The following is a 27,867-nucleotide window of genomic DNA, read 5'->3' on the forward strand; positions in this document are numbered from 1 at the left end:
AGGAAAAGATGCACCAGAACCAGGGAGAACCACAGCCTAAAATTCTCCATTCGAGAATTTGTGGGAACTTCACAACTAGTGGACTGAGGCTAGAGTTGGTACATTAACAGCCACCACACCCAGATGGAAATTACAACAAAGGCTTGAAATATTTCACTCAATGTGAAATTAATCAATACGAGTTTCACTCTATAAAATGAGTGAAAATATTGTACTTTTCAGTTTGTGAGATGTACCTAGAAATTCCCATGAGATGCTTTAGCACGGCCCATAAAATGACAAAGTTTCTCCATAGCAAGGTAAAAGGCTCACTGCCACTTATCGCACATGCTTGATGGCAACTGCTGACACCAAGGGCGGAACAACCAGTTATTAGATTTAAGGGCAGAGACGTTTTCAGATATGATCGGGTTGGTTTTGATAGCTTATTTCCCCTTAAAAAAATATTATTTTTTATCATTATTTGAAAACAGCTTTTTGTGTTTACTGAGGAAACTGTTATGTGATAATCAAGAGTGCAACAACAAAAGAAACGTACCATCACTCTCTATGTCGTCGTTCATGAACAAGCTGTCCTCCACAGACATGGCACTGAAGCTGGAGTCATCGCTTTCATCAGAAATATAGCCAGAAGTCAGACACTGCTCTGACAGCAGTCTGGAAAAGCCACTGACGCTCTTGGTCCTCTGCAGAGACTGAATGTACCTCGCCAAACTTACACCTTTACCTTGAAGAATGAAAACAGACTATTCAGGTTGAAGCTGCCACTGTGGGCTTTTTCCAAAGCCGGGGGATAATTTACAACCCTAATGAGAAAGAATATGAGAACCTTTCTGACTGTTGTAACGCAGACTGTATGCGATGCTTCGCTCAGCCAGCAGAGGGCTCAGCCAAGCGGCATCCATTCGACCGAGTCTGAGGCCTCCGAGACAGAGGGCGCTGTTGTTCAGGTCCAAGCCAAGCCGGCCCAGCAGCAGGATGACGGCTGGCCCATCACCCCTCTTCACGGTCACAGCCAGAGCCCTGCGCAGGTGCTGCTCAGGAGCGCCTCTGCTCAGCAGGAGCTCCACCAGCTCCTGAGGACCGCCTTTCTCGCATACCTCAAGAACGCAAAAACAACAATATATCTATATATTGAGCTGCAACACTACTGGGTCCCAATTTAATCCAAAATGTTTTGGCCTCTAACCTGAAAAAGGAGAGACTCGTTTTTTTTCGTCTTGTTGATGTCGGCACCGAGCTCAATGAGGCACTCTGCCATCACCGTGTCCCCGTCCATGCAGGCTTTCTCCAGCATGCTGTAGTGTAGATCCGAGTCGCACCACATCTTGGACAAGGCCAGACACGCCGACTTCCGCAGCTGATGGCAGAGAGAAAGAAGGTCCTTGTCGTTTCAGTTCAACGGTTTCCATTTATCAACACATTCAAAGATGATTTAATTAAATCTGTGACATTAGCAGATTATTATTATTATTATTATTATTAAGTGTAAAAACCAGATTGATTCCACATTGTGATTTATCAAACAAAGCTAACACTAAAAGCATAAGGCCATATGAGAAGAGTTAAGCACACCCCATGATTCAGCAGCCTGCAGCGCCACCTTTAGCAGCAACACATTTTCTCTCTATTTACAGCATTGCTTCATTAAGGTCCCTCCACAGCACTTGGGTCAGGTTGAGGTCAGGATGTTGGCGGTGTCTTGCTCATGAACAAAATCAAAAACTAACCTAAAAGGAGCAAATCCTACTTTAACTAACTCCAAAAGCTGGAGATAGCTCTTGATGTATGTATTTTTGGTTTTGCAATTCCTGACCCTTTTGGGGTTAATTTACTTCAGATGCCAGTCCTGGGAAGATTGGCGTGTTTTCCACTTGGTGACTTTTCCCGGTTGCTGATGATCATCAGGCGTATTTACTCTCCTTTCTCTCTGAACTTGACACTTACTGGGCTGACGCTCTGCTCACCCTCCTGCCGGAGGTGCTGGAAGACCCGCCTGTCGAAGTCCTCTCTTTGCAGTTCTGCTGCTGCCCCCGAGCAGGCGTCCAGCATCCTCAATGCCACCTGAAAACACTGCAAGACCCACGTTTGTGTCTAAGTGTCATTGGAAAAAGACAAGAAAAACAGCCTGGAGAGCAGCTTCAACGGGCGCGTTGTTCACCAGAAAGCCAGACATTAAATTTTCATCTTTTAGGTCTCCAGAGAAAAGGAAAAAATGTGACAGTGACATGTTTTTCTTCCCTGACCTTAACCCTAAAACATAAAGACAACTTGTGTGTTTCTATGGAGGGTTTGAATCATCGAACAGTTAAAACTCTTGATTTGATGTAAAATGTAAGGATTAGACAGATAATGAAATATTTGACATAGGAGGTGATTAAACTGAATGAAGCATGGTTACTAAGCAGCATACATTACATTTAGTCCCAGTGTAATGTTCAGCTCACCTTTAACACCATCTCAGAGTCCTGCCTGTACTGACTGAGGGAGGCGACCACAACAGAGGCCAAGACTGGTACAATCATCCTCGAAAGCTTCTTTTTCATCACGAGGTAGCTAAGCAGGGTCAGACCCCAGTAGTGTATCTCTGGGAAAAATTGGGAAGATCAAAATTACTTTCACGAATGGACAGCTGCTTATACAGCTTCATATCAGTCAGCATAAAGCTTCGTTAAGTTTTGCCACTCGCTCTTGAAGGCTTCATAAACTGGAAACTGTTTAGAAAGTCGTATAGTTGCGGACAAGTTACTTGATCTGACCAGAGGCGCGTCGAGAAATCACCTGGAGACCAGCATGACCCAGTTCACAAGCTAAACATCAGTTTGTCTTCTTTGACCAGTGAACGCAGCATGCTGGAAAGCTAACGGGCTGTGCTAACAACATTCTTTGGTGTGGAAGCTGTTACTGAGGGAAGCAGACTCAAGTTAGCTATTTTCAGTTGAAGTGCGGAGCTTGAAAAAGTCAGAGGAAATGCAGAGAAGTAAGAGGACTCTACAAAGAAAACGGGTTTCTATGTTGGCATGCCAGCTGTTAGCTCTGGATGCTAAGTAACTTTAACAGGTTGGGAGATGTCTGTAAATAAGAGCTAGCTTGTAGCAAGTCGCTCTGCGTTATTCATTCGAAGAGCCCAACTCTATCTGTTATGATAGGTCTGGATTTGGAGAAGCTGACAGCCTTTTAGAAATCCCATAGTAAAGGGAAAGCTCTGATGGCAACAAATGTATGCCAAGGCTGCTGTTTGCAGTTGCTAATGGTAACTCCGCTAATGTAGAAAATTGCCAATATACATCGCTAAGGAGTTTAAAAAGTCACTCCTATTCCTATTTTCCAGTGACGATTGACTTGCCAAAAGAATTCCCGATTATCGAGAAAGTGAAAATATCTATGTTTCAACTGTTATTAATAGTTCCAAAGGAGAAATTATAGTCAAGTCAAACTCCCCTGTACATACTGTGTTTTTCTGTTGTAGATCAGTGTCCGTATTCACAAAGATTCTCAGTCCTCTCAAAGCTAGTAGCTTAGCCTAAAAAAGCCTTGAGCCTCAGCTTAAGAGTGATTCAGATTGATGCTGAGAGCGACTCGGAGTAAAGAGATGACAGAAATGTTAACCTTAGTGAGGAGGTGTGGTTGATCCCGTTGCTAGGTGTGACATCTTTTAAGAGCTGTGATTGGTTGATATTACAAGAAAAAAAACAACAACACAAATGCGCTCCAAGTGATCAAAGGAGAGAAATTAACGGATTAAACTGTATTCACAAATGTGAGTAATGATGAGGAAATTTAGCTAAATCAATTAATTGTCAGACAATCAAAATGTTTGACCACACCCTATTTACATGCTCATCGTTATTTTGATTTGCTTATTTATTTTTACTTGCCAGTCATTTTACTACTTTATCTGTCTGATATTAATGCGCGCTCACCTATCAGCATTTTGCTGGAACTGCCTGCTTGTATAGAGTGATTGTATTTGGCAAAACGACTGACAGAAAATGGAGGAAAAGAAGGTAGAAAAAAACAAACTGGACAGCAACGCTGCCCAGCACACAGCTCTGGAGGAGAATAGAGGAGTGTTGGAAGGTAAATTGGTCTTTGGATCAATTAACGGACATTGAAGCGTATTGCTGCAGATCAACGCATCTCTTTCTCCACTTTTACGCACAAGCCTGGAAAGTGAGAAGCGCTCCATGCAGCGATAAAAAGCAAGGAGATGGCATCACACAAGCAGACTTCTAGATGACCATTTAGGCTACAGACATTATCATGCAATACAGAAAATATGTTATCACCTCTTTTATATATATTCTTTGTACATTTCTACACGTTTTATTCATGATTATTCTATTTTTTTCCCATTATTTATTTGATCTCAATAAAATTATGTCACTAGAGCCTCGCCTTCAACACGTCGGGCCGCTCAAACTAATTAATGTCCCCCTATGGGGATGATAAAGTTTATCTTATCTGCATAATAATTGTATGGTTGTTAAAGAAGTTTATATGCTAATTTTTTATCCCCTAATCCTCAGTTGGATCAGCCATCAGCTCTCTCTGTTTCCACTATCTCCCCTGCTTCAGACTCTCTTAGGCTCGCTAAAAGTTCTCCACGTCACTCCTAACATTCTGTCACTATAGGAGCTCCTAAGGCCCAGGATGATTTGTGAATAACTTTTATCTTAGAGGTAAAATTCTAAGAAAAAAGAGTTTTCCTTAAATGTCGTCACCAAGAGCTACTTTTAGTCTTAGGAATCTTTATGAGTACTGGCACTGGTTTTTACACAATGTTAGTGTTGAAATCCAAACTCAAACTCCTTGTTTGTACCCACAAACTTGGTAAATACAGTTGATTCTGAATAAAGTTGATTCTGATCCGTATTGGGAGGTATGAGCTTCACAAAAATCAGAGACTGGATGTTCGCATTCAAAAAATGCATATCTAGATCCAGTTGTATATTTTTTAGAATCTGATATCTCAATTCTTGAGCTTAGAGACGTAGATAGAGTCTTTTTACTACACAGAGACAAGCATAAGATACTGGCAAATTGAATAATGCAATTAACAGATTTTATTCTCTTAAATGCATTTTTAACCACGACAGCAGTCGATTTTAGTTAACTTTGGTTGACTTCTGTCAAAAACAGTGACGTACCTCGTTCCTTTGGGAACATTTGTAGTGTATGAAGCACTGTGTCTATTGCCCCCTGCTGGCACAGCAGGTCCACTGCCCCTGAGCAGTCAGCCAGGGATGACAGCACCTTCAGGCCACACTGCTGTAGGGTGGGCCTGCTGATAAACTACAAACACATGCACACAAAAAGAAAGTATTTTTTCCCAAGCAACAACCTGGTTTAAAAATTAAAATCAACCAAAAAATTGTAAATACTGAAGAAGAGAATATTGAGAGAATTATTCCACGTACCCTGTTGAGGACCTCCAGATAGAGAGTGTGAGCCCCTTCCACCACACACTGGTTCTTCAGGACTCTCAGCGACACGTCGGCCAGATCAGGATCCGCAACGGAGGCGCCGTTCTCCCTTAAACTCCTGTCTGGCAAGTCCCACACAGTAAAGACACAAGTTCAGACAAAAAACAGGCAAGAAAAGATGCACATAGAGAGGAAATAAACATGGTGGCTAGCAGAGCTTTGCATTCCTCCTCCGAACACAGGACAAAAGTCACTTACACTTCTCACTTGGGTTCTTTTGCGTCATTTACAGAAAAATAAAAGCATAAAGCGTTTTCAGTTAGGTTGATGTATTCTTAAATACAAGAAAGAATGAACAGATTCTTCTGAATGTGTTGTGTTAAGACTGTGAGAACACCACTTCCATTCAATCCAGTAGTCAGAGATAAAGTTAAGATATTCAACTTACACATTTGCAGAAATCAAGGAAACAAAGAGCAGAGAATACCACAAACAGCTTTAGTGTGTCTACTACTCCATGTGCTTGGGTCGCTGACAAATAGAGGAAAAGATTTAGCGGCTCAACATCTTGCTTGTTGCTTGGGTTAACAACCTGTCTTCAACTGGTGGCCTTAATTTCCAGCTTTACCGACCCTGACCGGCAGCCAGCTAGTTTAAAAAGGAAATCAGATGAAACTAGTTTTCAGCTAGTAATTAGCTTTTAATAGGCAGCAGGATCTTAGCAGATAAAAGGTGATCCAAGGATCTACGTTCTCTGGGGAATACACATGGGTGCTTCTGCCATCAATCTGTTTAAGGACTGATAGCCGTGCTAACTCCACAATCAGCTGCTCTTCCTTAGAACATATCCTGTCACACATGGACAATCTGATGTCTCCTCAGCTTCTGATTTAGGTAACCAATGGCCACTCACTTCAGGAAAGCTGTTAATCATAGCTCCTAAAGAGAAACTAGTATCTGTAGGTCAAAGTTTTGAAAAACAGTCAGAAACTCTAAAAATAAATCTAAAATGGAAATAACCTTTATTGTCCCGCAACGGGGAAATTCAAGAGTACCAGGAGCAAAATGAAAGGCAAAATGGAGGCATGTGAATTATCACAAAGGTAAAAAATATAAAACCCAAAAAACAATATTGTAGTTCTAAAAAGTAGCTCACCCATGAGGTTTCTAAATATTACTCAGTGCTGGTATAGGGCACAGACAAGGGACTCCCCACACAGTGAGCAGCCTGAGAAACCGCCCCTAGCCTGGTTTTTACTGATCAGGAACAGAATACGACATTTCAGAATTTAACAAAGATGTCTAGGGCACTTAGAACAAAATTAATCAATTTAAACTACGACACAGAATCTACTGGACACCACGTAGGTTACATAGCCTCACATAATCCCACCGTTTGTGGGAGGTGCCAGACTGAGGCGGGCTCATTGACACACATGGCCCAGGACTTCTGGACAGCAATTCACACTTTCGTCAGGTTGGTCATATGACAAGAAATTTACTTTTCACAGAGGCTTTATATTCCTGGAGACCCTTCATCACTCAAGCCTTTACCAAGCATTGCTGCGGAATGGGTGCAGACCGCACTAATGCTAGAACGCAAACAGATTATTTCTCAATATAAGGCAACCTCTACCTCACCGGTCACTCTGTGGTGTTACCAGCTAGGGAGATTGGCCGCAGTAGAACGTCTCTCATACAGGCTGATGAATAAAATGGAGTGTTTTCGTCTGAAGTGAAATCCACATCCTCCTAAAATAAAAGAACCAACTAAAATCTAAGGCAGGATGGTCACCGGGGCTGACGATTTTCTGTATTAATTTCTTTCCTTCTTTTTTTAAATTACACTACAGGTCAACTTGTTCCCCTGTTATGTTGTCGATCTATTGCAGACTCTGATGTAACGTACGCTGACAATGGAGAGGGGTGTTTTGGAAAAGTGAATGAAAAATTCATCACAACAATAGCAGAATCAAGTTTAAGGAAATGTGCAACCGAGCAGGATCATATAACAGATGTACAAAATGTGCACATATATTTGAGCTTTAACAATGTTTTTACAGCAATGTAAAATCATTGTCATTCATGTGGAGTGCAGAACGCAGTACTGCTAGAAAACAAGCCTGAGAAGCAGCACCAGAGCTGTGCATAAACCCCAGGATAAAAACGGCTACCCTGGCAGCAGAGCAGTAAGCGGCCCGTGAACCTACCTGGGCAGAGGAAGACCAGGCTGGCCTCCAGCGCTGCCAGCTGAACCTCCGACTGGAAGTTGTGGACCTTCATGGTGGCGAGGATCTGGCTCATGGCCAAGTTCAGCTCATCCAGGCTGGCAGTCCTACAAATGCAACGACAGTGTTCTCTCACTAACAAACAGCTCCAGAGCCAGAACTCAAGGAAGGAGTTTTGATCACATTTAGTTTAATTTAGAGGTACAACTTTCATATGATCCTAGATTTCTCAGAATATGTAATCAAACAACAGGTACGAAGACAAATCACTTCATTATGTATATATGAATAAGCAATACTGACATAAACCCAGAGTAGAGTACACAGTTCAGAAATAATCTTTCCCAAAAAACATTCATTGAACATTAAGGCGACATTTTCAAGAGCAATACATCTTTTAGTCCATTTAGAGATAACGTTTGAAGGGGATACATTAAAAAAAAAAGCCATCTATCAAAAAGAAACAGAAAGAGAAAATCCCTGTTCTTGGTTACAAGTTTTTCATCAACATTCCTTACAAAGCGCCCCGCCCCGTATTAGTCAGTTTTATCGTTTGAAAAGGACTTGCCACTTTATGGAGGCCATCATAAAAAATGCTGGAGAAAGGAAAAACAGATTTAAACAGAGAGCAGGAAAGATTGCTTTGATTTCCTTAAAATAAAAATCAGAAAAGGTTTTCATTTCCATGTTCTACTCAGTTTTCAGTTCATTCTGCCACAATAAAGTTAGAGTTGTAGAAAGCACTGACATTTTGAAATCTGATCCTGACCTCTTCCACCTAAAGGCGGTGACCTTGATAATGACTCAAAGCCTTTTGGACATATAGAGCCTTCTTTTGGTTTGACTTTTGAATAAATTTGCCTTTATGTTCAATGATTAATCCTGAACGTCACACCCCACACTGGGTTTTCTTCCACATTGTTTGTGTTAATGTACATAATGACGTGTTTGGTCTGCAGATGTGTGTTGGTCCAAACCTTCCATGGAAAAGAAGCTTTAACAACTTGCAGGCACTGATGGAAACCTCTGCTGAACTTGCATGTCTCTTCATCATCTCCACCAGATTGACATGGAGGCCGCCAGACAGCAACAAGGAGCTCATTCTACCTGCGAGAAAAAGCAGAGACTTCCTATAGATGCAGCAAAAGCAGCCGACTGTTTTTCTAATCTTTTGCCAAAATGCAATGCAGAATAAAAAGTAAAAAAATCAGCTTGAATTTCCTGGCTTTTCCCTTTTACCTTGTTTGAACTGAAAGGAGAGCGAACTTTACAGTTGGAACAATAATGCAGATTTATACAATTTAAAAACTCGTATCTTCCTCCTTTAGCTTTTTGTCAGCTTCCTCCAAGTCTGACTCCTGTCTCTTTGCTAGTGCCAAAGTTCTCCATGACGAGCATCATATAATCTTGTAAACCGTCTATTTCAGTCTTACAGCTGTCCTTCAGTCCTTCAGTCCCCTCACCAGGCTGGTCCTCACTGCTTTACCCCTTTTGTTTGCTTTGAATGGTGAACGCTTTCTCACAACGACAGCGTTGTGTAAAATAGTAAAGTTTCACAAAATGGACTCAAAAAGCTAATAACTAACATAGAATCCTATTGTGTTTGTTTAAAACAGAAAAGCAACAATTATTAATTGTGCTGCTAAAATATTATACCTGTAGATTGAATTTATAGGTATGTTAATCTAGAATAGGCGACAGCCAAAATGTGTACGTTTCAATAGCTCATGGCGCTGAATATTGTGTTTTTGTTCTCCATAAAGTAACCCTAGGAGTAAAATAGGTGACCTGCTTTCATCCTGCTCACGGAACAACGGAGCAGAAATACTGAGGGCTGTTCATGGAACTGGGGAAGGTAGGCCCCTGGGTGGCTTCAAGCTGAGCTTATTTTAGGTGTCGGTACGACTCTAACGGAGCAGCCATTTATCACGTATCCTATTGGAGATGGTCATGAACAGGAAGTCTATGTGTGGTCAAGTAGAGGCGGGCGCCTGCTTAGCGAACCTAAGGTTCTCAGCTTTCTTTATGCAGATGACGTGGTTCTGTTAGTATGAAGCCGTTACGATGAGAGTCAGCGCTTCTTATTCTAAGACCATGATTGTCAGCTGGAAGAAAGTGAGCTGCTCCCTCTAGTACGAGGGTCAGTCTCTGGCTCAAGTGGATTTTAAGTATCTTATTTATGATGGCAGGATGAAGCAGGAGATGGATCGACAGATTGGTGACAGGTCTACGATAATGCAGCGCTGCTCTAGGCTGTTGAGGTAAAGAAGGAGCTGAGGCACAACATAAAGCCCCTGATTGCTTGGTTTGTCTACATTCTGAGCTTGACCTCTGACCGGAAGAATGAGATCCCAGATATGAGCGTCTTCTCCTGGATGGCCGGGCTCAGCCTCAGAGAAAGGGCGGGGAGTTTATTCAGCTGGAAGGTTTTGCTGGAGATGTGTCGCTGAGGAGATGCATGTCTGGGTTGCCCTTCTGGGCCTGGTGCCCCACGGCACCATCTTGGATAAACAGAAGATGATGGATAGATGGGTATCTGCTTAAGACCCACCATATTGTTAAAATTATTAGGTCCTCAATCAAAATCATTGTCTTCATATGTTCCAATCACCTCCAAGGCCACATGTAAACCAAACCAAAAACCCAGGCATGTAGTGGGTTTTGACAAAGATATATAAAAGAGTGGGTCACTCTTGCAAGTCTTGTCTATCAGAGTGATAGACAAGAAACCCATCTGGCAATAAATCCAGTCATGAAATGTCCTCACTACTGAATAAACTAATAAGATGAGTTACAACCACATTTAATTTCCCTTTGGGACTAAAGCATTTTTGAATTGAATTGAATTGAATCCCGCAGCGAATCGTTTGTGGGACTATAGCATAATACTTATAGGAGAATACTGGGAGTGAAAGCAATTCAGGCATCACAGAGCCAGGGCAGTGAATGCTTAGGCACAAAAATGTGCAGAGCTCATCAATTTTGTGCATAATCTATAGCTACAGACCTCCAAACTTAATTTGGTTTTTGGACTGGCTCAAGAAACAGTACAGAGAGAGCTCCATGGAATGGGTTTTCATGGCTGAGCCTTACATCAACCAAGTACTGTGCAAACCTCTGGATACAGCAGTGTAAAATACCCTGATGGATCACACCTCTCTGTTAGACGATCTGTTTAATGACGCTGGGCTTGGCAGTTTCCAGGAGAACGGTACTTTCCTGACTGGGCAGTGTCAAGTGTAGGTTTGGTGCAGGGGGGGGGGGCGTTATGGTGTAGGGCTGTAGGACTCTCAATGCTTCAACGTCCCAAGACATTTCCATCCTTCCAACTTTGTGAGAACATCTGGGGATGGCCCATTCTTTTTGCAACATGACTGTGTGCCAGCACACAAAGTAAGTCCATAAAGACACGAGAGAGAGAGAGAGTTTGGTGTCAAGAACTTGACTGGCCTGCACAGTGTACTGATCTCAACTCCTGTGTTGAATTAAAGCAGAAACTTTGTATTCTTGTATAATATCAGACTGAATGACCCTGAGTTAAGCCACAAGCCGAAACGCATTGGTCTGTGAATGAAGTCTGCTCCCGAACCTTCAGGTTTTTCTGAAGTTTTCATTGCCCAGTCTTAAACTGACCTCACCTCATAAATGTGCACCTGGAAGGCTGGTCAGAAATGTCCATTAACCTAATTCCACACCTAGTGGAAAACCTTCCCTGAGGAGTTAAAGCTGTTATAGCTACGTGGGCTGACATCACATTAAACTCTACTGGTTAAGAAAACAATGCCCCTCTGCTTCAGGTGAGGGAAAGAAGGCCAAAACACTTTTGGCAACACAATGTAGCTCCGCTCACTCAGACCGCTTTTCTCCCATCTCATTAAAGTCAAATAAAAAGTTTAAGAATGGCATAACAGAAGATTTAAGAGAAACTAACCTACTTAACAATGGGAACTCCTGTCTGATATCATCTAATGTAATTCAACCTCTGACGCCAACCCCAGACCTCGCCACTGGCTAAGTGTCCTTGTACATGTTTTGTTAATATCTAACATGCTTCTAGGCCACAGTCTACTTCCTAAAGCAGAGCCACGGTTCTTTACTTGCCACCCTATCACGTTTGGTAGAGATCCACACCCTACTTCAACTCTCTGAAAGCAAGCATAGTATCGACATAAACCAGACCTCTGTTCATTGACTATCACCTCTGTTCTTAACATGGGTTAAGCAACAGGACTGAATGCCTCTGCAGTTACCACAGCTTTGTGCATCCCCCTTTTTCTTTAAGAAGTCCATCTTTTATGCTTATAAATAGATATGACTGTCAAAGTTAAAGTACAGCTACAGGCCCATAAGGAGTAAGCGTGTGTTTGTGAGGACTCACTGTTGTTGCTGATGAGCGTGGCGATGGCGCTGGTAGCTGCAATGAACACACTGGGGGAGGAGGAGTGGAGCAGCATGGCGGTCATCAGCTGTCTGTGAACAGGAGTCCTGAAAGACAACCATCCCGCCCGCATGAAGCAGCTCTTAAATCCTTTGCAAGGACCATTTCCTGCACTTACGTACCTGGCATCCTGCTCCTCCTCCGAGGGGCTGACGTGGGCTCCGTGCAGTAGCAGATTATGAATGGCCCAGCTCGCAGCTTCCTGAGATTTCAACAGGGTCTCGTATTAGCAGACTACTTAAACGCCTTCTCAGGTCCCCCGCGGCTCGAAGCTGCAGGACTCACCTGAACAGCCGGATCAGCTGCATGGAGCTCCAGCGCTGCACAGCAGTCCTCCATCCAGCCCAGGCCCATGTGCTCCACGCCTCTGTCCTCTTCCTGGGTCTCTCCGTCCTCCAGACCCTGCTCGGCCACCGCTTTGCTCTGCACGAGGGTCGCAGCTGCAAGGTGACACGGCGGTCTGATTACCGCGCAGAACAAGTTCTACACTAAAGGCCTAATGGGAACCGCACGTCCTACTAGTAAGCAAGTGGATGAAATAAGAAACAAAAATATCTAAAAAATTTAAAATGACCATTACAAGTGAGGAGCATCCCGTCAGTGTAAGCATTTTCAATCCTAACACCAGTTCCCAGCCCCAAACCAGAATATCCCTTAGTCCTAGCTCAGACTCGAAGAGGCTCCTCATACATGTGCCTCCATGACCCCAGATGACCTCTTGGTCAAATGGCATGTGTGGAGTAGGGTTTAATATTTTTCCTGAAAATGACATGTATCAAATCCCAGGAAAAGACGACGCATTTCCCGGGAATCCTGGGAAATAGCTGTTTTTTGTAGTTGTTGTTTTTAGCCCAAGTAATGTATAATATCACTCAAATATGCGTTCCCAAATCCCAAACTAACATTTTTATATTATTTGTATCATTATTAGGCCAAAAGAACACAGTTTATGTCCATCTACAAAGTTTGCAATTATCATTTCTGCTGCGTGCGTGATAGGCCTAGGCTATCTGCCGCAGCACTATATTGGCCAGTTTGTTTTTTTCTTTCATTAGCAAAACCTCTAACCGGTTGGGAGATTTCAGAGGGATTCTTGGGAAGAATATGTCCATCTCTCTTAAGTGCTGATCTGAGATAGTCGCATTTTGCCATACTATTAAACGTAAATCCATCAAAAGCTGCCATCTCCGCTAGTATTTCACCAAGCGACTTGCTAGCTTTGCTAAAGTAGCAATCTAGCGTTTTCAGACGTTTAGTTGATGGGCGTTCTTCAGGAACTTTACTATGCTGAGATTCTAAATGTCTGCGCAATCCACTTGTCGACCCCCCAGGACAGCTGACAATCCGGTCACACAACATGCACTTTGCGTTTTCATTTTCAACCTTTTTAAAAAGCTCCCAAACAAAGCTGGCAGTAGACATCCTTAGGCGGTAGGCTACTGAATGCAATGTTACCGTAAGACAACAATAGACGCGCACTCCAATAGGAGCGCACTGGATTTTTTTTTACTTTCATTTCCCGTTTCCCGTCATAACATTTCCCGGGAATCAGGAAATAGTTTTGATCAGATTTCCCGGGAATCCCGTCTCCCGGGATTAAACCCTAGTGTGGAGCATTCGGAGACCTATTAGGTTGAAGGTACACTACAGGTGGGGTCACAGTCACCTTTGTCAAAGAGCCAAGAATATTTTGTAGCACATTTTCAAAGCAGAAAAAGGACTTTTATAGCGTCAGTGTTTCGAAGGTTTTGGCTAAAGGCGTTTATTCACAACAAGCAGCTCCGAAGGCTAACCTGCTGCTCGTTTTCATGGGTTGTGGGTGCTTTAATCTCCACCGACAATCCAAATTCAACTAGACAGAACACAACTTTCCTTTCGCTTTCCTGGTGGTAAACAGTATTCACATCAAAACATTCAGGGTGTTTTTAGTTTTGTTTTCTTTACTGTTTCATTGCGAGATTATGTTGCAATAAAATATGGACCTCATTGAGACATTTCACTCAGATATAAAAGGCTGGCAAATAAAACTGGGCAGCAAGATATGAATACAGCACTAAATGGAACGCCCTCTGGTTTCTTTCGCATGTCAATCAGCCTCTTCGCCCGACTTCTACCACCTCATCAACAGCATCATTTATGCTCTTCCCTGGGCCCTGTCAGACTAAAGACTTCCATCTTTTCTTTTGGACTGATCGTGTCTCATCTTGTCCAACCCCAGGAATCTCTGCCCGACATACACACTTGATTTCTGCCCACCTACTTGCCTGCGGTATATCCATTTGAACATAAATCAAAATAATATCTAGAATGGATTTTTTGAGCCTTTTGGCATACTGGTAACGACCCCGCAGCTACAGATTAATCTAGTTTCTGTTCTACTCTTAGGTTGTGCAGACTGACTTCTGGGACGTGATTGACTCGAGCATCATTGGTGAATGTGTGCGCTCACTGAGGTCAGCCAGGCAGGAGAGGGCAGCAGCTTGCAGGGCAGCATTGTCAGGAAAAGTCTGACAGGCTCTCAGAGAGACTCTCTGGACACCGTTTTGCACCAGGATGTTGTAGAAGCTCTCTGCAGGATCATGTAAGACAAAAAAAGAAAAAGATCTGGATCACAACCCTAATGGGTCTGAAAAAGGACATAGGTTTATCCAGCTGAGTCCAATCCAAACACCATTGTATTGATTTCACAAGCAATGCAATCTTCCTATGTCAACATGAGCAGATCCTCCAGTTAGTGGTTAACAGGGGAAATCAATGCCTGCTTTACTGTTTTACTCTGGTTTCCTTTAGCTCAGAGAGGAATTAATAAAAATAGAAATAAAATCTTCTCTCATAACAAGGAAAACATATATTGTATAGTGGAGAAACCAGATTTTTACACAAAGTGCATAAAAATCCACATCACCCTTTTTTTCTCTTTACAGTCCGACATTAAATCAGACTAAACCTTTCTTGTTTTAGGTCAGTCAGGATTCACCAAATGATCTCCATTTACCCAACGGCAATGTAACAGTGTTTCAGAAGCTTACATCATTTCCTCCGTATCTGGTGTAGTTACCTTTACCTGTATGACTTTACCACTCGTTTCAGGAATATTGGCTCCTTCCACCTGACAGAGCTGGTGTGACCGAGCCAGGGTTGTAGGACACCTTGCTCCCACACACCTTTTCTGCTCTACCCACTGATTTTCCATGGGACTCAGATCAGAGCTTTGCGATGGCCAATCCAAAAGATCGACTTTTGTCGTCTTTGAGACACCATAAACTGACTGGGCAGAATGCTCAGGGTCGTTGTCTGTTTGGAAGACCCGTTTGTGTCCTGGCTGATGCAATGAGTTGTTGCTTGTTTATTTCCACATAATGTTCTTGACTTAAGGTGCCATTTTTTTCAAAAGCATCCGACCCTCGTGCAGCAAAATGGCCACACGACACAGTTTCTGCCACCGCCATGCTTTCCAGCTGGGATGGCGTTCTCAGACATGTAAGCTTCCCCCATCTCTGTCCAAACGTAAGGCTGCTCAATACAACTAAACCCTTTAATTTTAGTTATCATTAGCCCAAAAATGTCTCCAAAAGTGAAAGTCTTTGTCCCCAATTGCCCTTTTTATGTTACTTGAAGGACATGAGCTTGAAGGACCTGTTTCCATGTGGGTATCGACACACCAACCAGCTTTGGGCAGCAACCTCCAAAGCTTTTCTGCCATTCCTCTGGGGTTGATGTGCACGTTTTGCACCACAACACCTTCATGAACGGGACAGGCTCTCCTTCCTGAATGGTATCCTCGCTGGACATTTCCAAGGTGTTTATGCCTGAAGGCTAGCAGCAGATCGTAGCCGAGGATTTAACCAGGCTTGAGGAGGTCCAAGGATCACTCCGTGACATCTTGGCCATTTTCCCACCATGTCACTCAAAGCAGCAGCGTGCTTGAGGTGTTGCCAGGAAACACATCCACAGACGTGCCTCAAGTTTGCTCAGATGTTTTCTACTGACCTATCAGAAGTTTACTAATCCATGACATCATAGGCTGGGCTTTGATAAATGGTTTAAAGGACAATAATCTTAAGCAGGGGCGTCAAACTCGTTTCTTTACGGGGACACTTTGGCATCATGAAGTCATTAAAAGGGCCGGTTGCACCTGTATAGATGATACTTTTGATTTCATAATTTCATTCCAGTTCACATAGAGGTATAAAGAAAAAGCACAGTAACATAAAAGTAGCACCATTAGGCCCAGTTTATACAGGTTTATATGAAAAAAAGTTGATATTGTGGTGAGTTACACTTTAAACTCATCATTCTGCCTCACTTTTTTCTCTTTTTGGAACTTTCTGGGTTGTTTTAACGTGTTGTGGGAAAACTAGTGGCAGGATGCTGTTACTACACAGTTAAAAAAAAGAATCAACATTCGCTACAGGAGGCACAGTTTTAGCCCCTTTGTACACTTTAAAAGGATATATGCCTCTACTTTATGACACGATATGCCTTTTCTGGCTCTTGAGGGCCAGATAAATTGCCTTGATGGGCCGGATTTGGCCCGCGGGCCAAGAGTTTGACACCTGTGATCTTAAGTGTATTAAAATCTAATAATTGGAAGTAATAATTTTTTTAATTATATTACTAATCCAAGCTGACCTAGAAAAAGAAAGTAGACAGTGAGAATAAAAAAGGTAGGTGCATGTGACCATCTACTTTTAGCTGTATGTTAAAATCTCTATATATATATAAAATTTTAGCAGAGATGACATTTATAAACAAATCCTAGCAAATCAACTCCTATTGGTGGAGGAGAAGCGTGGTTTTAAAAAGCAGGACAACCCTTTTTCCTGCTCCGCCCCACTACAGCAGTGCTCTGACCTGATGTGAACCTCCTGAACAGCAGGCAGGCGGCTTCCTGCAGCTCCTCCACCTCCGGGAAGGCGTCCATGGCAGCGATGACTATGCTGTAACACCGAGTGCCTCCCGACATCAACACCTCCACGTTACTGCCTGCAGGAGAGACGCATGTTCACCTCACCAGAGGGTCGCGGTCGTGAAAGGCAGAGTCGATCCGTTTCAGGGAAGGTTTCTATGCTAGCTAATAAGTCGTGAGCAAACACGAGAACATACTTCTTGTGCAGAAATATTTCTGCCAACTAGAACTTTAGTACAGAGGGGGGGGAAAAAACAGTTGTGCTTAACATTTTGTTGTTCTTTTTCACTGCATTGTCCTCTGTAATCGTCCTGCACATTTCAAAGACACGTGAAGACAGAATATCCACCAGAATTCAAAGCACAAGCCACAAATGTGGTGGCAGAAAATGCCAATAACGTGAGAGCATGCACACTGTAAAAGTATTCATATCCCTTTAACTGTTTCACATTTTTTTGTCACATCCACACACTCCAATATATTCTGAAGTGAAGTGGAAGAAAAATGAGGCAAGTTTTACAAAATTTTTCACAAGTTAAAAAAATCTGTAAAAATACAAAGCGCCAAGCTCCACCTAGTGGTCGGAGGCATGGACGCAGCATACGTCACAGGAGCCTTAATACTCCAGTCCGGGAGGTGTATTTTTAATGACATATTTTTAATAATGTACTAGGTTAGTGTCCAAATTTTTGTGTCCCTTTTGATTTAATAAAGTGATTTGCTCTCTACATTTCCTCAGTGGTAAAGGAGCCAACACTTGAATGTCCACACCTGATACCTGGCGACTTTTATTACACAGGGTCAGATTGTTTGGATAAATGAAATCATTTGAAAGCTGCATGGTGTCTTTATTCAATGTGTCTTTATTCTTTGTCTGCTATCACAATCACTTTGATGATCTGAAGCTTTCAAGCGTGATAGAAAAGCAAAAGAGAACAATCTCACCTTTGTTAAGAGTACGTCGTAAAGCAGCACCTTAGAACTTGTCAGAATTTGGATGTCTTTGTGCTTTCTACCAATTAATTTGATATTCAACAGACAAAAAGAATACTTTCATGAAAATTCCTAAATCCAGTTATATGGAGAAAATAACAAAGTTTGCGGCCAGATAAACCAGAGTTTTCACGGGACTCACTCTTTTTTCCCCTCTCTATTTTTCCCATGGGGGAAATTTTGAAAAGGATTTGTTTCTGTAAAGGGAGAGAATGATATCATCCATGTTTCACAGCATGTGATGCAGTCAGATTTACATCAAGATAGCTAAACAAGCATTACAGGTTTACTGCCACACTGTGGTCACAGCTGCTGAATCAAAGATAAGAACCTCTTTCTCTTCGGTTCACTGTAACCTTTGTTTAGGACTAGCAAAGACAGCTTTCTATTGTAGGAGTCAGAGAACAACTAATAAGTCAGGTTTGATGGAAGTAAACCATTTTCTGTCTCTTATTATCAACATTGTGATAGACTGGGGGCGTACCTGTGCGAGCTAAAGGCAGTAACACCTTCATGGCCTGAGTGAGAAGCTCGTGGCTCCCAGAGAACCTCTGCAGAGCGGAGAGAACCACAACATGGTCCTGGTTTTCCACAAACTCCACCAGATGGTCATCACTTACTGGAAAGAGAAAACATAAATCTCTTTGATCAATGATATGTAACAAATAAAATAAAAAAACATTTTCAACTCCAAGGTATACTAGAACTTCACAGACAGTAACAAACTTTTAGCAATAATAGCCTGAAGCAGTCAATTTCTGGAGAACATCTTCAGTCTCTCATATTGTGGAGGAACTTCGGCCCATCGTTCCTAATGACCCAGCTTCAGTCGGTTCTGGTTTTTAAGCATTTGTTTATAAGCGTCTCACTAGCATTTGAATGACTCAGACATTTCACTGGTAGACTCCCCCTCCCCGTTCTCAGCCCTCCTGTTGTTATTCCTGTCCTGCAGTTATTGACATGGCTGTCCTTGGACTTAATGGGGCCCAAGCTGACCTGGCCACAGGTGATACTGAACACATTTGCCTCTAGTAAAACAAGCCGAAATCATCAGTCCTCCACGATCATGCTTACAAACACTGCTTACAACTGGAAGGCAGTGTTGGAGGTTTTCCCAATTAGGCCTCTGTGCAACACGGCCAAGCATTTTCACATTGGAAATTGCTCCAAAACTGTTGTTTTGTTATTTTTTTTTTTTTTCTTTTAAATGAGAAGAACTTTCACTCTTTTAACACTGTTACACCAGAAAGAGTGTCTACCCACCTCTGTCCAGCAGCAGCTGCAGAGCCATGCAACCTTGGAACTGCACTTCCTCACTGGTAGGAAAGGTTTTCATCACCTGCACCACCAGGCTAAACACATCCTCATCTTCATCCAGCACCAGCAGAGGAATAGGATCTGTCCAAAATTGTAGGCAAAGTTAAACAACCATTAACTATGTATCTGTGCATCAGAAAGTAATAAGATAAAGAATAGGAAGTTTGCACATCACTGGTTGAGAAGTTATTTAGAAATCAGGTTTCAGCATGTAAAGAATCCTTTTTTCAGAACCCCAGGTAAAGAGAACACCATGTGGTGGTGTTCAGGAGAAAGAAATAATACCAGAGTGGATTTGGGATAATTTTTTACGCGATCCCCCTGAGGAGCGGAAGAGCAGGTAAAACGGTCTTGCACATGCTCAGCTATTCAAAAAGGGACTTGGCGAAACTGACTCTACCTTTTAGTTATGGTCCAACCGGAAAATAAACCCCACCACCTTCATTGCTTAGTCAGCTTATTAACATGTAAACGTGGGATTGGCTGATTTGATTTTTTTTTTTTCGTTGCACCTTTTCAACTGTTGTTTTGTTATGACTCGACCACAAGCCCAAAACGCGTCGGCTTGTTAATAATTTGATTTCGCAGTACTTGGAGCCCTCACGTTACCACTTCATGATGCCTTCTCTCCATGTACTTTGGAAGCAGGCGGAGTTGTGCTCAGATGTGACCAAAATGTAGCTTTTTGCGTGACAGAAAAGTAAAACTGCACATGGACCAGAACATATCATCCCATCAGTGAAACATGGTTGTGACAGAGTGCTAAAATATGGGGACGCTTTTTTATCAGCTAATCAAGGAAACCTGCTTAGTGTTTATGAGAAGATGAATGGAGATAAACACAGGAAGAAAAACTTAGAGATTGAAACAGATCCAAGACTGAGGTAGAGGTTCACCTTCCAGCAGGACCACACATAAAGCTAAATAAACAATGGATTGGTTTTGATCAAATCAGTTCTGTGGGTTATAATGGTCTAGTCAAAGTCCAGACCTAAATCTATAGCTAAGAATCTGGCGCAAGGCTTTAAAGCTGATGATCACAGAACCTCTCCATCCGATCCAACTCAGCTGGAGCAAAAATTGCAAAGAGGAATTTGCTAAATATTCACTCTACTACAGCAAAGGTGGTAAACACTAAGGTTCTTTAGGGCTTGTAGCTGCAGCTACAGCTAGAAAGCCCAGTAGTTCACTATATTCAGAAGGTATTATCAATCCAACAAGTGTTTGGTACTGCAAACAGACCCATTACGTCACTACACTCTGGCTTTCACAACTGCATACGATAAGAATGCAAGAATGCAAATACGACAGCTTTAACCTGTTGTAAAAGAAATTCCCCTCTATGTCAAAGCTGATTTAGTTACCTGAGTTTAGCAGTTGGATAGCAGCCACTGACTGCATCCTTCGTTTACTCCGCAGATTGTAGACCACTTGTACTTTTACACTTGAACATTTACCACCGAGACCAGCTAGGACAAATGTTCCTCAATAAATAAACCATGTGAATCTGGTTAGATATGAACTTGTGCAAACAGGCTGTTCCGAGAAAGTGTTGCTCTAAAAATAGAGTATATACGAGTCAGTCAAGTTGACGCGGGAGAGGGAAACCCCACATTCCAGGCGTGTAACATGCTTTGATAAACAGGCACATAGACAATCAGATTATTCCTGTATAGCTAGTAGCTGTTGGTCGAAGTTTGAGCCTTGTGAAAGAGGCAGCTGTGAAGGAAGCTGCGAAGCCTGTCCAGAAAACAATATCTGGCTGATGAAGTTACTGGTCAACATTAAGAGTTCACATAACATACTTTAGCTGGAATTGAACAGTTTAGTCACATCAAGAGATAGAACTTCATTAGTGCTTTTGACAGTCACTGACACTATACTGCCAAAAATCTAAATACGGTTGAATGCCTCATTTACAGCTATAACACTTTCACCTCCTCAGAGAAGGGATTTCAACAAGGTTTAGGAGCGTATCATTTGTCTTTTCTGACCATTTATTCAGGAGAACATTTATGGTCAGACATGTTGGATGAGTAGGCCCGGTTTATCGTGCCCACTATAATTCATCCCAACGCCCTTCTGTCACATTGAGCTCAGCACTGCAGACTAATCGTGTTCCTCCACGCCAAACTTTTCCCCCCATGTCTTTGTGGACATTTATATAGGAACAGGGAGGGACCATCACCATTCTGTTCCCACAAAGCTGAGAGACAGAAGATGTCAAGCATACCAAACTCCTGAAAAACCAGTCCCACAACATCATCCACTCAGCATCAAACTTGATGAAATGCAGACAGACAAGACTCGTCCACAGGATCGTCAGCTAGAGAGGCGTGACTCATCATTCCTAAGGACACATTTCCACTGATCCAGAGTCTGCTGACCACATGCTTTATAGCACTGCATCAAACAGTCTGTGCATTATCTTTGGTGATTTAAGGCTTGGATGCTCTTCAGCCAAATAAACCCATGCAATTATTCTCTTTGTGCACTATTCTTGAGCCAATCTGATCCCAAATCTCACCGAGCTCCTTGGAGTGGCCCCATTCTTTCACAAATGTTTGCAGAAATGGCCTGCGTGCGTAGGCTTTCTGTTCTTACACACCTGTGGCCATGGAGAGTACTCAAGCACCTGAGCCCACAGGATTAGGATCAGTGAGCAGAAACCTTTGGCTGTATAGTGTATGTCTGCAGGAGTTCTTCCCAGTGTAGATATTACGCACCTGATCGGAGCAGTAATGCCAGGGCTTTGACTCCCACCACGGTCACTCGGGGGTCTGCTATGTACCGGGACAGGACCTTCAGGATGTGCCTGAACACACAAGCAATACAAAACCTCATCAGGATTGTAAACAGAGCTGCAAAACACTGGAAAATCATGTGATGGCAATATCACTGGTGAAGAACCAAAACAATATCTGCCCGTTAATCCTCTGTTTCCGCTGGGCTTCCAACACCTTCTGTTGACCTGTAGCATCTAGAATCAGGTGTGGACATCACTCAATCCAACGCTGGTTCTGACGGGCATGCAAAGTCTGAGCTCATGATGCTAAGAATATCGCAAACAATTATTGCGTTCTTTGCAAAGGGAATACTGAATACAGTGATATTGCATCAAAACCTTCTGCATCCTGTGTTGAAAATTTGCATAGCGGGAACTGATAAGAAAACTCTGGCTATTCAAAGTATGGAAACGGGTGAGAAGAACCTGGTGAATGTCCCAGGAAGGGAAAGGCAACGCGCTTTTCCTGAGGGCTGCTCTGTCAAATGAAGGTACTCATAGTGCATACCCAAATTGGATGTTTGACTGTGAACAGGGAAAGTCTCCCAGCAGCCTCTGGAATCAGCTTTGACGAAGTTTACCACCAGGGAAAGGTTGTTTTAATCGCTGTCCTTCTGGGCTTTTATGACAGCTAGAAAGCTAACTTGTATATTTGTGGATGGCTGCCCGCTTTGGAAGATATCGACATAGCTGCACACCTGAGGGCTTTTATTTCCTTTTACAATGATGGCAGAGATTAAAGGTCACTCATAACAGCAGGGGTGGAGTCAGCTTTCCTTCTACTCTCTCAGTGACGGAGGACTTCCTGTGCAAACCAGGGACTGGTCAGAGCAGGCATTAGCATTATTACCTAACAATGGCCCACTGGTATATCATCAGCATCATTACTTTATTGAAGACACAAATAGGTCCACATTAACAGCCTACAAACAAATAAATAAATAAACACAAAAAGAAACAATAAAATAAAAAATACAGATAAAAATCAGTTGAAACAAATCACAAATGTACAAAAAGTCTAAAACATAACTACCAGTGGTTCCACATCCAGGACTTATACTTGACTGAACTTCATCAGCACTAAGATGATGTCATCTAATCTACACATTAGGTTACACATAGAAACCCTACTTACAGAAAGCTTTGCTGTCCCGCCCACTTATAAGAATCTCTCTTAAAAACAAATATGTTTCAGATTTTCAAAACTGTTGTCGCACTCTCCTGTTTGTATAAAATATTAACCGATACCATCACTCTGCATCTGTTCCGGTTCCATCTCAAATCCGGTGATGTGACATTTGCGCTCTGCGTCAATCTGTTGTCGTGGTTACAGCAAGACTCTGCTTTTGACTGGCTGACGGGTACCTCGTGATGTGCAGGAAGATAACAGACTTCTCAAGAAGACGTTTGACTGATAGAAGAAGCTGGACCTGACCCAGTCACAGAGCCTCCAGTGATCAACCTTTGCAGGCTGCGTTGAACAGTTCTTTGGACTGTATGCTGCTCCAAGATGACTACTGAGTGAAGCCCTGCGTGTCTAAAGCTTCGGTGATGTGACGAGAATGCCCTCGGAGCAAAACAGATCCCGCAGACACCCTGGAGCAATAGAGGCCACCACTGCTAGGCTTACTTCCGTGTCTGATGGAAGAAACACTTTCCTCTGTGCCACGACGTGTCTCTTAGCCAAAGAGACGGACATGACGCGCGGCTGAAACCAAATAGGCCCTTTCTCCTTGTCCTGAGTGGATCCTGCTGTGAATGCTAGCACGTTCGGAAGTTTTGACCTCAAGCTTTCTTTCTGCTTTTAATCTATCCGCTTGGATTAAAACTAGGCCAGAATGGTCCGAATTAGACCGGATCTCCTCGATAGCTTTCTTTAATCGGCTCTAACTCGTCTGATAGAAACCAGTGTTTCTTTGAATCAACTTCTCTCAATCAAAACCTTGCGGCTCACAAGAAGAAAAGTTCACCCTGTAGATCAGCAGGTCCCTTCCGTCTAGTTTCCGTTCCTTTCGATTCATCGACGCTAAGAAGACACGCGTTGTTGCCCAACGGTTTTGCGGCGATGAAACCGGCCGCTTCAGACGGTCGTACTGTTCACCTTTTATCGTTTAGGTCGCAACAATCTGAATATCTAGACGGCATCGGTCTCTGGGAGAGTCCATGGAACGGCCCGACTATCTCACTGGCATTCGGGGTGCGAGGCAGACATTCCAGTCTACCCAACATGGCAACCAGTTCTTTGTGACTGCTCCCCCCCACTGATGTTGAGAAGAAGGGTGTGACCTAATACATGGTGCAGACGATACTAATTGCTAACCAATAGGACTGCCTTCACTTACTGGTGGACTCCCAGGACCTCCCACTCCCTGCTGGCCTGCAGAGGTCTGGCGAGCTCCTCCAGCGTGTTCGGGGATACTGCGATGAGCTGGCACAGCAACGACAGGCCCACCTGTGGACACAGCACGCAGACTCTGTTGGAACGCTGAAACATTTACCAGGCATGCGGACAGTTCACTAAAACGCCTTTGATATTTGGGGAAAGAGGAATCGTGCAAGGCACTTTGCTCTAAATGACCGAGCCGTTTCACTTTCAGGGCGTCTCGGTGAAGCCTGGGCAGTTTGTCATGCCCGTGCTTTTACGGTGTCACAATCTGACTTTCAGTTTGCATCACTGCAAAGCCCCCCCCCCCCCCTTATAAACACAGGTACACAGTGGACACCAGGTGTCATACACAAGCTGGATCAGATGTGAAAATCTCCTTTACAGGTAACTTCTGTCCAAACACAGCATGTGCCCTTGCAGCGGTATGATGTGTGACTTCATCAGGAACGGAGACGTTTCTGATGACGTTACACATCATAAAGAGCAAACTGGTCCGGCATCTGAACACAAGCTAAAGATGGAGCGGGTGGACAAGACGTGAAGGGTTATTACCTCCTGGACTCCTCTGCTGCTCGCGTAAGAGGAAAGCACCACCGTGAGGGGTACATGAACGTCTTTGTCTTCAAACAGCTCCGCCGCTGCAACAAAGAGCATCAGAGGTTAGCTTTCAACAGAGGACTGCTTCTGTCTTTAATGTGACAAAAAAACAAACAAATAGAATTCAAATCCAATAGACAGACTGGCATCTGTCTGCTGGATTCAGTTGCTGCAGCTTTTTTAGCTGTACGTACTTTTAAGCAGGAAGCTTACTCCCACTGGGAGGATAAGTCCGGCTTTCGTAACATGACGCCGGCTTTAAGAATAAACCTGGACATTTTAAACGCCATAGCCCCGGCACGTATTCTGGGGACTCTGCACCGTCCGATCATTGCGAAGTAGCAACCCCGAAATAAACGATTGTGAATGAGCTCCGGCTCCACCACGAGCAACAACAGCAGCTACGAGGTGGAGTGTTGAAACAACCCAATGAGGTCTGGAGAAAGGAAGCTCCCTCACCGTCTCTAGAAGTAGCCCCGCCAAGATCCGGCCTTTGACTGGACCACTGAGGCACCTCTAGCCTTTTCTGAAGTTGGGGGTTAGTGTGCTGAAACATCCATTCTTGCACAACTGGCAACTTAAATGTTTATCATGCATAAACGGAATATTTGGAAATGGGCTTCTAACCCCTTAGCAAAGTGATAGACTGCCTCTCAAAGGTCGTTGCTGAGGTTTTTTTTTCAATGCCAGGGAAATCGATTCAAATCTGCAACCTATCAAACTCCTGTTATTTATTTTTTTAAAGGTGGCCAGATTTGCTGGCCAGTCTGCAGGAGTTAAGATGCACTTATTTAGATGTTATTTTTTTACCACTTTCTACTACCCATTTTACCGCTAATGTCCAGCGGTGGTTTTTTAAAATAGGAAAAGAGGCTCTCCGCCCAGGGCAACAAAGTCTTGGGGGTGGTCCAAGTAACCAAAGTAAAAGTATACATCAGTTGAGCCCCGAGCTATTTTTGTTTCCCCTGCTGCTTGTTGTATTACTAATGAATGGGGAATAAACCCCACCTGTATGGGGGAAAATGTGCTTCATACAGCGAGTGGCTAATGACAAATTTAGGATGGATTTAAATTATAATTCAGTGGGAAATAAAAAGGACTACTTTGGCATTTTTACAGGGAAGCTAGTCCAGCTTTGTTCAACTTTATTCAATATTATAAAACAGAGATCATTCAATCCTGAACCGGAATGTTTTACACGGCACACAAACATAGTTAGAAATGACTAAATATTTTATTCAAATTATATTTAAAACACACACACACAAAGGATCTGAGGGGGTTTTGGAGCATAGGTACTTCCCCAAAGTCCTCTCTCAGCCAAGAACCTCCACTGCTTGTGATTTTTGGATCCTACAAATTGTTAACAATTACATCAGCTACTAATTAAGACTGAAATGCTGGAGCCATCATCTAAAACATGGCAAACATGTGATCCTGATCCTGATCTACTGCAGCATGGTTACCTAAAAGTTGGCCTGGTTATTACCAGCAGCAGCCTATGGCGCACAAGCAGGAACAATGTGGGGTTAGGATGGGGGGGGTCCTACCATGGTCCGTTTGCGCCAGGGAAAGCAGATCCTGCAGGATCTGGATCAGCGTGGACAGCTGCCTGTCCTCCTGCGGGCTTCTCAGCCGAACCAGCAGCTTCCTCAGCCTCTCCGCCAACTCTTCTTTGTTAACCATGATCGTCGAGGAGCTGTTTTCCTGCCGAAGGCTTGACGTGCATTTAGGTCAATCAGTGCTCCCTCGCAACGAGAAGCGAGAACGCGTTCGGCGAGAGGCCAAGCCGCCAGAACACGCCGCGCCGACAGCCGCATGCATCCTCACACCATACTGTTATGTTTGCGCAAGATTTACAGTAGCTACAGTAGATCCGCAGCTGGCTTTGGCCGCGAGGGGAAGCTGTCAGTGACGAGGAGTTTCGGTCCCAGGCAGCGCTGACGTCAGTCCGCTTCCTCACACAACTTTCCTTTTAGCCGAAGAAGGTGTTCCCCATTTTGTCCCGTGTGTCGGGACCGTTATGTTGTTCCTGCGAGAGAGGCCTCTGGTTCCTTTGGGACAGGCGTGCTCCTGTTGCTCCTGCTGCTCGCTCGCATCATATGACTCGAGGCAGGAAAAACTTCCCGTTCAGAGGAGAGGAGGCTGGAAGCGCACGGACGGCGCGCGGCGGCGGCGCAGCACGAGCGCGCGCCGTCACGCCGACCTTAGTGTGGACCGAGTTTGTCCCGTCAAGATTGTTTGGAAGAACTATGAGCCGATAAGTGGCGCCACCTCCCAGTGTAAAGCATTTTAGGTTTTGTGATAGTTTATGTATTGTTTTCATAAATACTCGACAGTTATTTACGCTTCGTTTCATTCATGGGATTTCTCATTTTGCGTTTGTTAACGACACAGCAGATAGTCCTGCTAAACGTGTTTTAAATGTAGGTCTATCTATAGAAATTTTAATACAAGACATACAATCAGGATGAAAGGACAAAGAAACTTTCTCAGAGTTATTAATAGTTGTTGCACATTTTTCTGCGACCATCATATTTAGCGACTCAAGGGGCGCTGTTTCGCTGACTCCACAGGAACAAACTTAGTCCCCCTCTAGTGCCCATGAGCTGCAGATTCACTGTCTGAACCTCACTTTAAAACCAGAACGGTACTAAATATTAGTCATGCCACACCCAAGTTGGCTGTGTTTTAAAAAGCCAACTATATATTTTACGACCGTTAATTAAGATAAGCTTTAGTTTCAATCAATTTAAGCAAGTTAAGTACGAGTACTTCTGATACTTCA

At 43.3% G+C, this 27,867-nt stretch overlaps 1 protein-coding gene across 1 annotated transcript in view; it reads right to left on the bottom strand.

The window, feature by feature from the left end:
* The window catches only part of lrrk2 (leucine-rich repeat kinase 2), a 49,161-nt gene extending 21,960 nt beyond the window's left edge, over window positions 1-27,201 (bottom strand). The window contains exons 1-20 of the mRNA XM_036146248.1: window positions 26,630-27,201; window positions 25,035-25,120; window positions 24,439-24,548; window positions 22,038-22,126; window positions 19,258-19,392; window positions 18,479-18,613; window positions 16,947-17,078; window positions 14,542-14,661; window positions 12,378-12,532; window positions 12,215-12,294; window positions 12,033-12,139; window positions 8,632-8,761; window positions 7,637-7,761; window positions 5,421-5,548; window positions 5,151-5,295; window positions 2,448-2,587; window positions 1,948-2,073; window positions 1,190-1,360; window positions 830-1,100; window positions 539-727 (exon numbers count right to left, since the gene is read on the bottom strand). Of these exons, the coding sequence (XP_036002141.1) occupies window positions 539-727; window positions 830-1,100; window positions 1,190-1,360; window positions 1,948-2,073; window positions 2,448-2,587; window positions 5,151-5,295; window positions 5,421-5,548; window positions 7,637-7,761; window positions 8,632-8,761; window positions 12,033-12,139; window positions 12,215-12,294; window positions 12,378-12,532; window positions 14,542-14,661; window positions 16,947-17,078; window positions 18,479-18,613; window positions 19,258-19,392; window positions 22,038-22,126; window positions 24,439-24,548; window positions 25,035-25,120; window positions 26,630-26,765 (2,710 nt within the window). The 5' untranslated portion in view covers window positions 26,766-27,201. The remainder of the gene's footprint in view (window positions 1-538; window positions 728-829; window positions 1,101-1,189; window positions 1,361-1,947; window positions 2,074-2,447; window positions 2,588-5,150; window positions 5,296-5,420; window positions 5,549-7,636; window positions 7,762-8,631; window positions 8,762-12,032; window positions 12,140-12,214; window positions 12,295-12,377; window positions 12,533-14,541; window positions 14,662-16,946; window positions 17,079-18,478; window positions 18,614-19,257; window positions 19,393-22,037; window positions 22,127-24,438; window positions 24,549-25,034; window positions 25,121-26,629) is intronic.
* Window positions 27,202-27,867: the final 666 nt, after the last annotated feature.

The sequence above is a fragment of the Fundulus heteroclitus genome, chromosome 2 (assembly GCF_011125445.2).
Source record: "Fundulus heteroclitus isolate FHET01 chromosome 2, MU-UCD_Fhet_4.1, whole genome shotgun sequence".
Taxonomy (NCBI): domain Eukaryota; kingdom Metazoa; phylum Chordata; class Actinopteri; order Cyprinodontiformes; family Fundulidae; genus Fundulus; species Fundulus heteroclitus.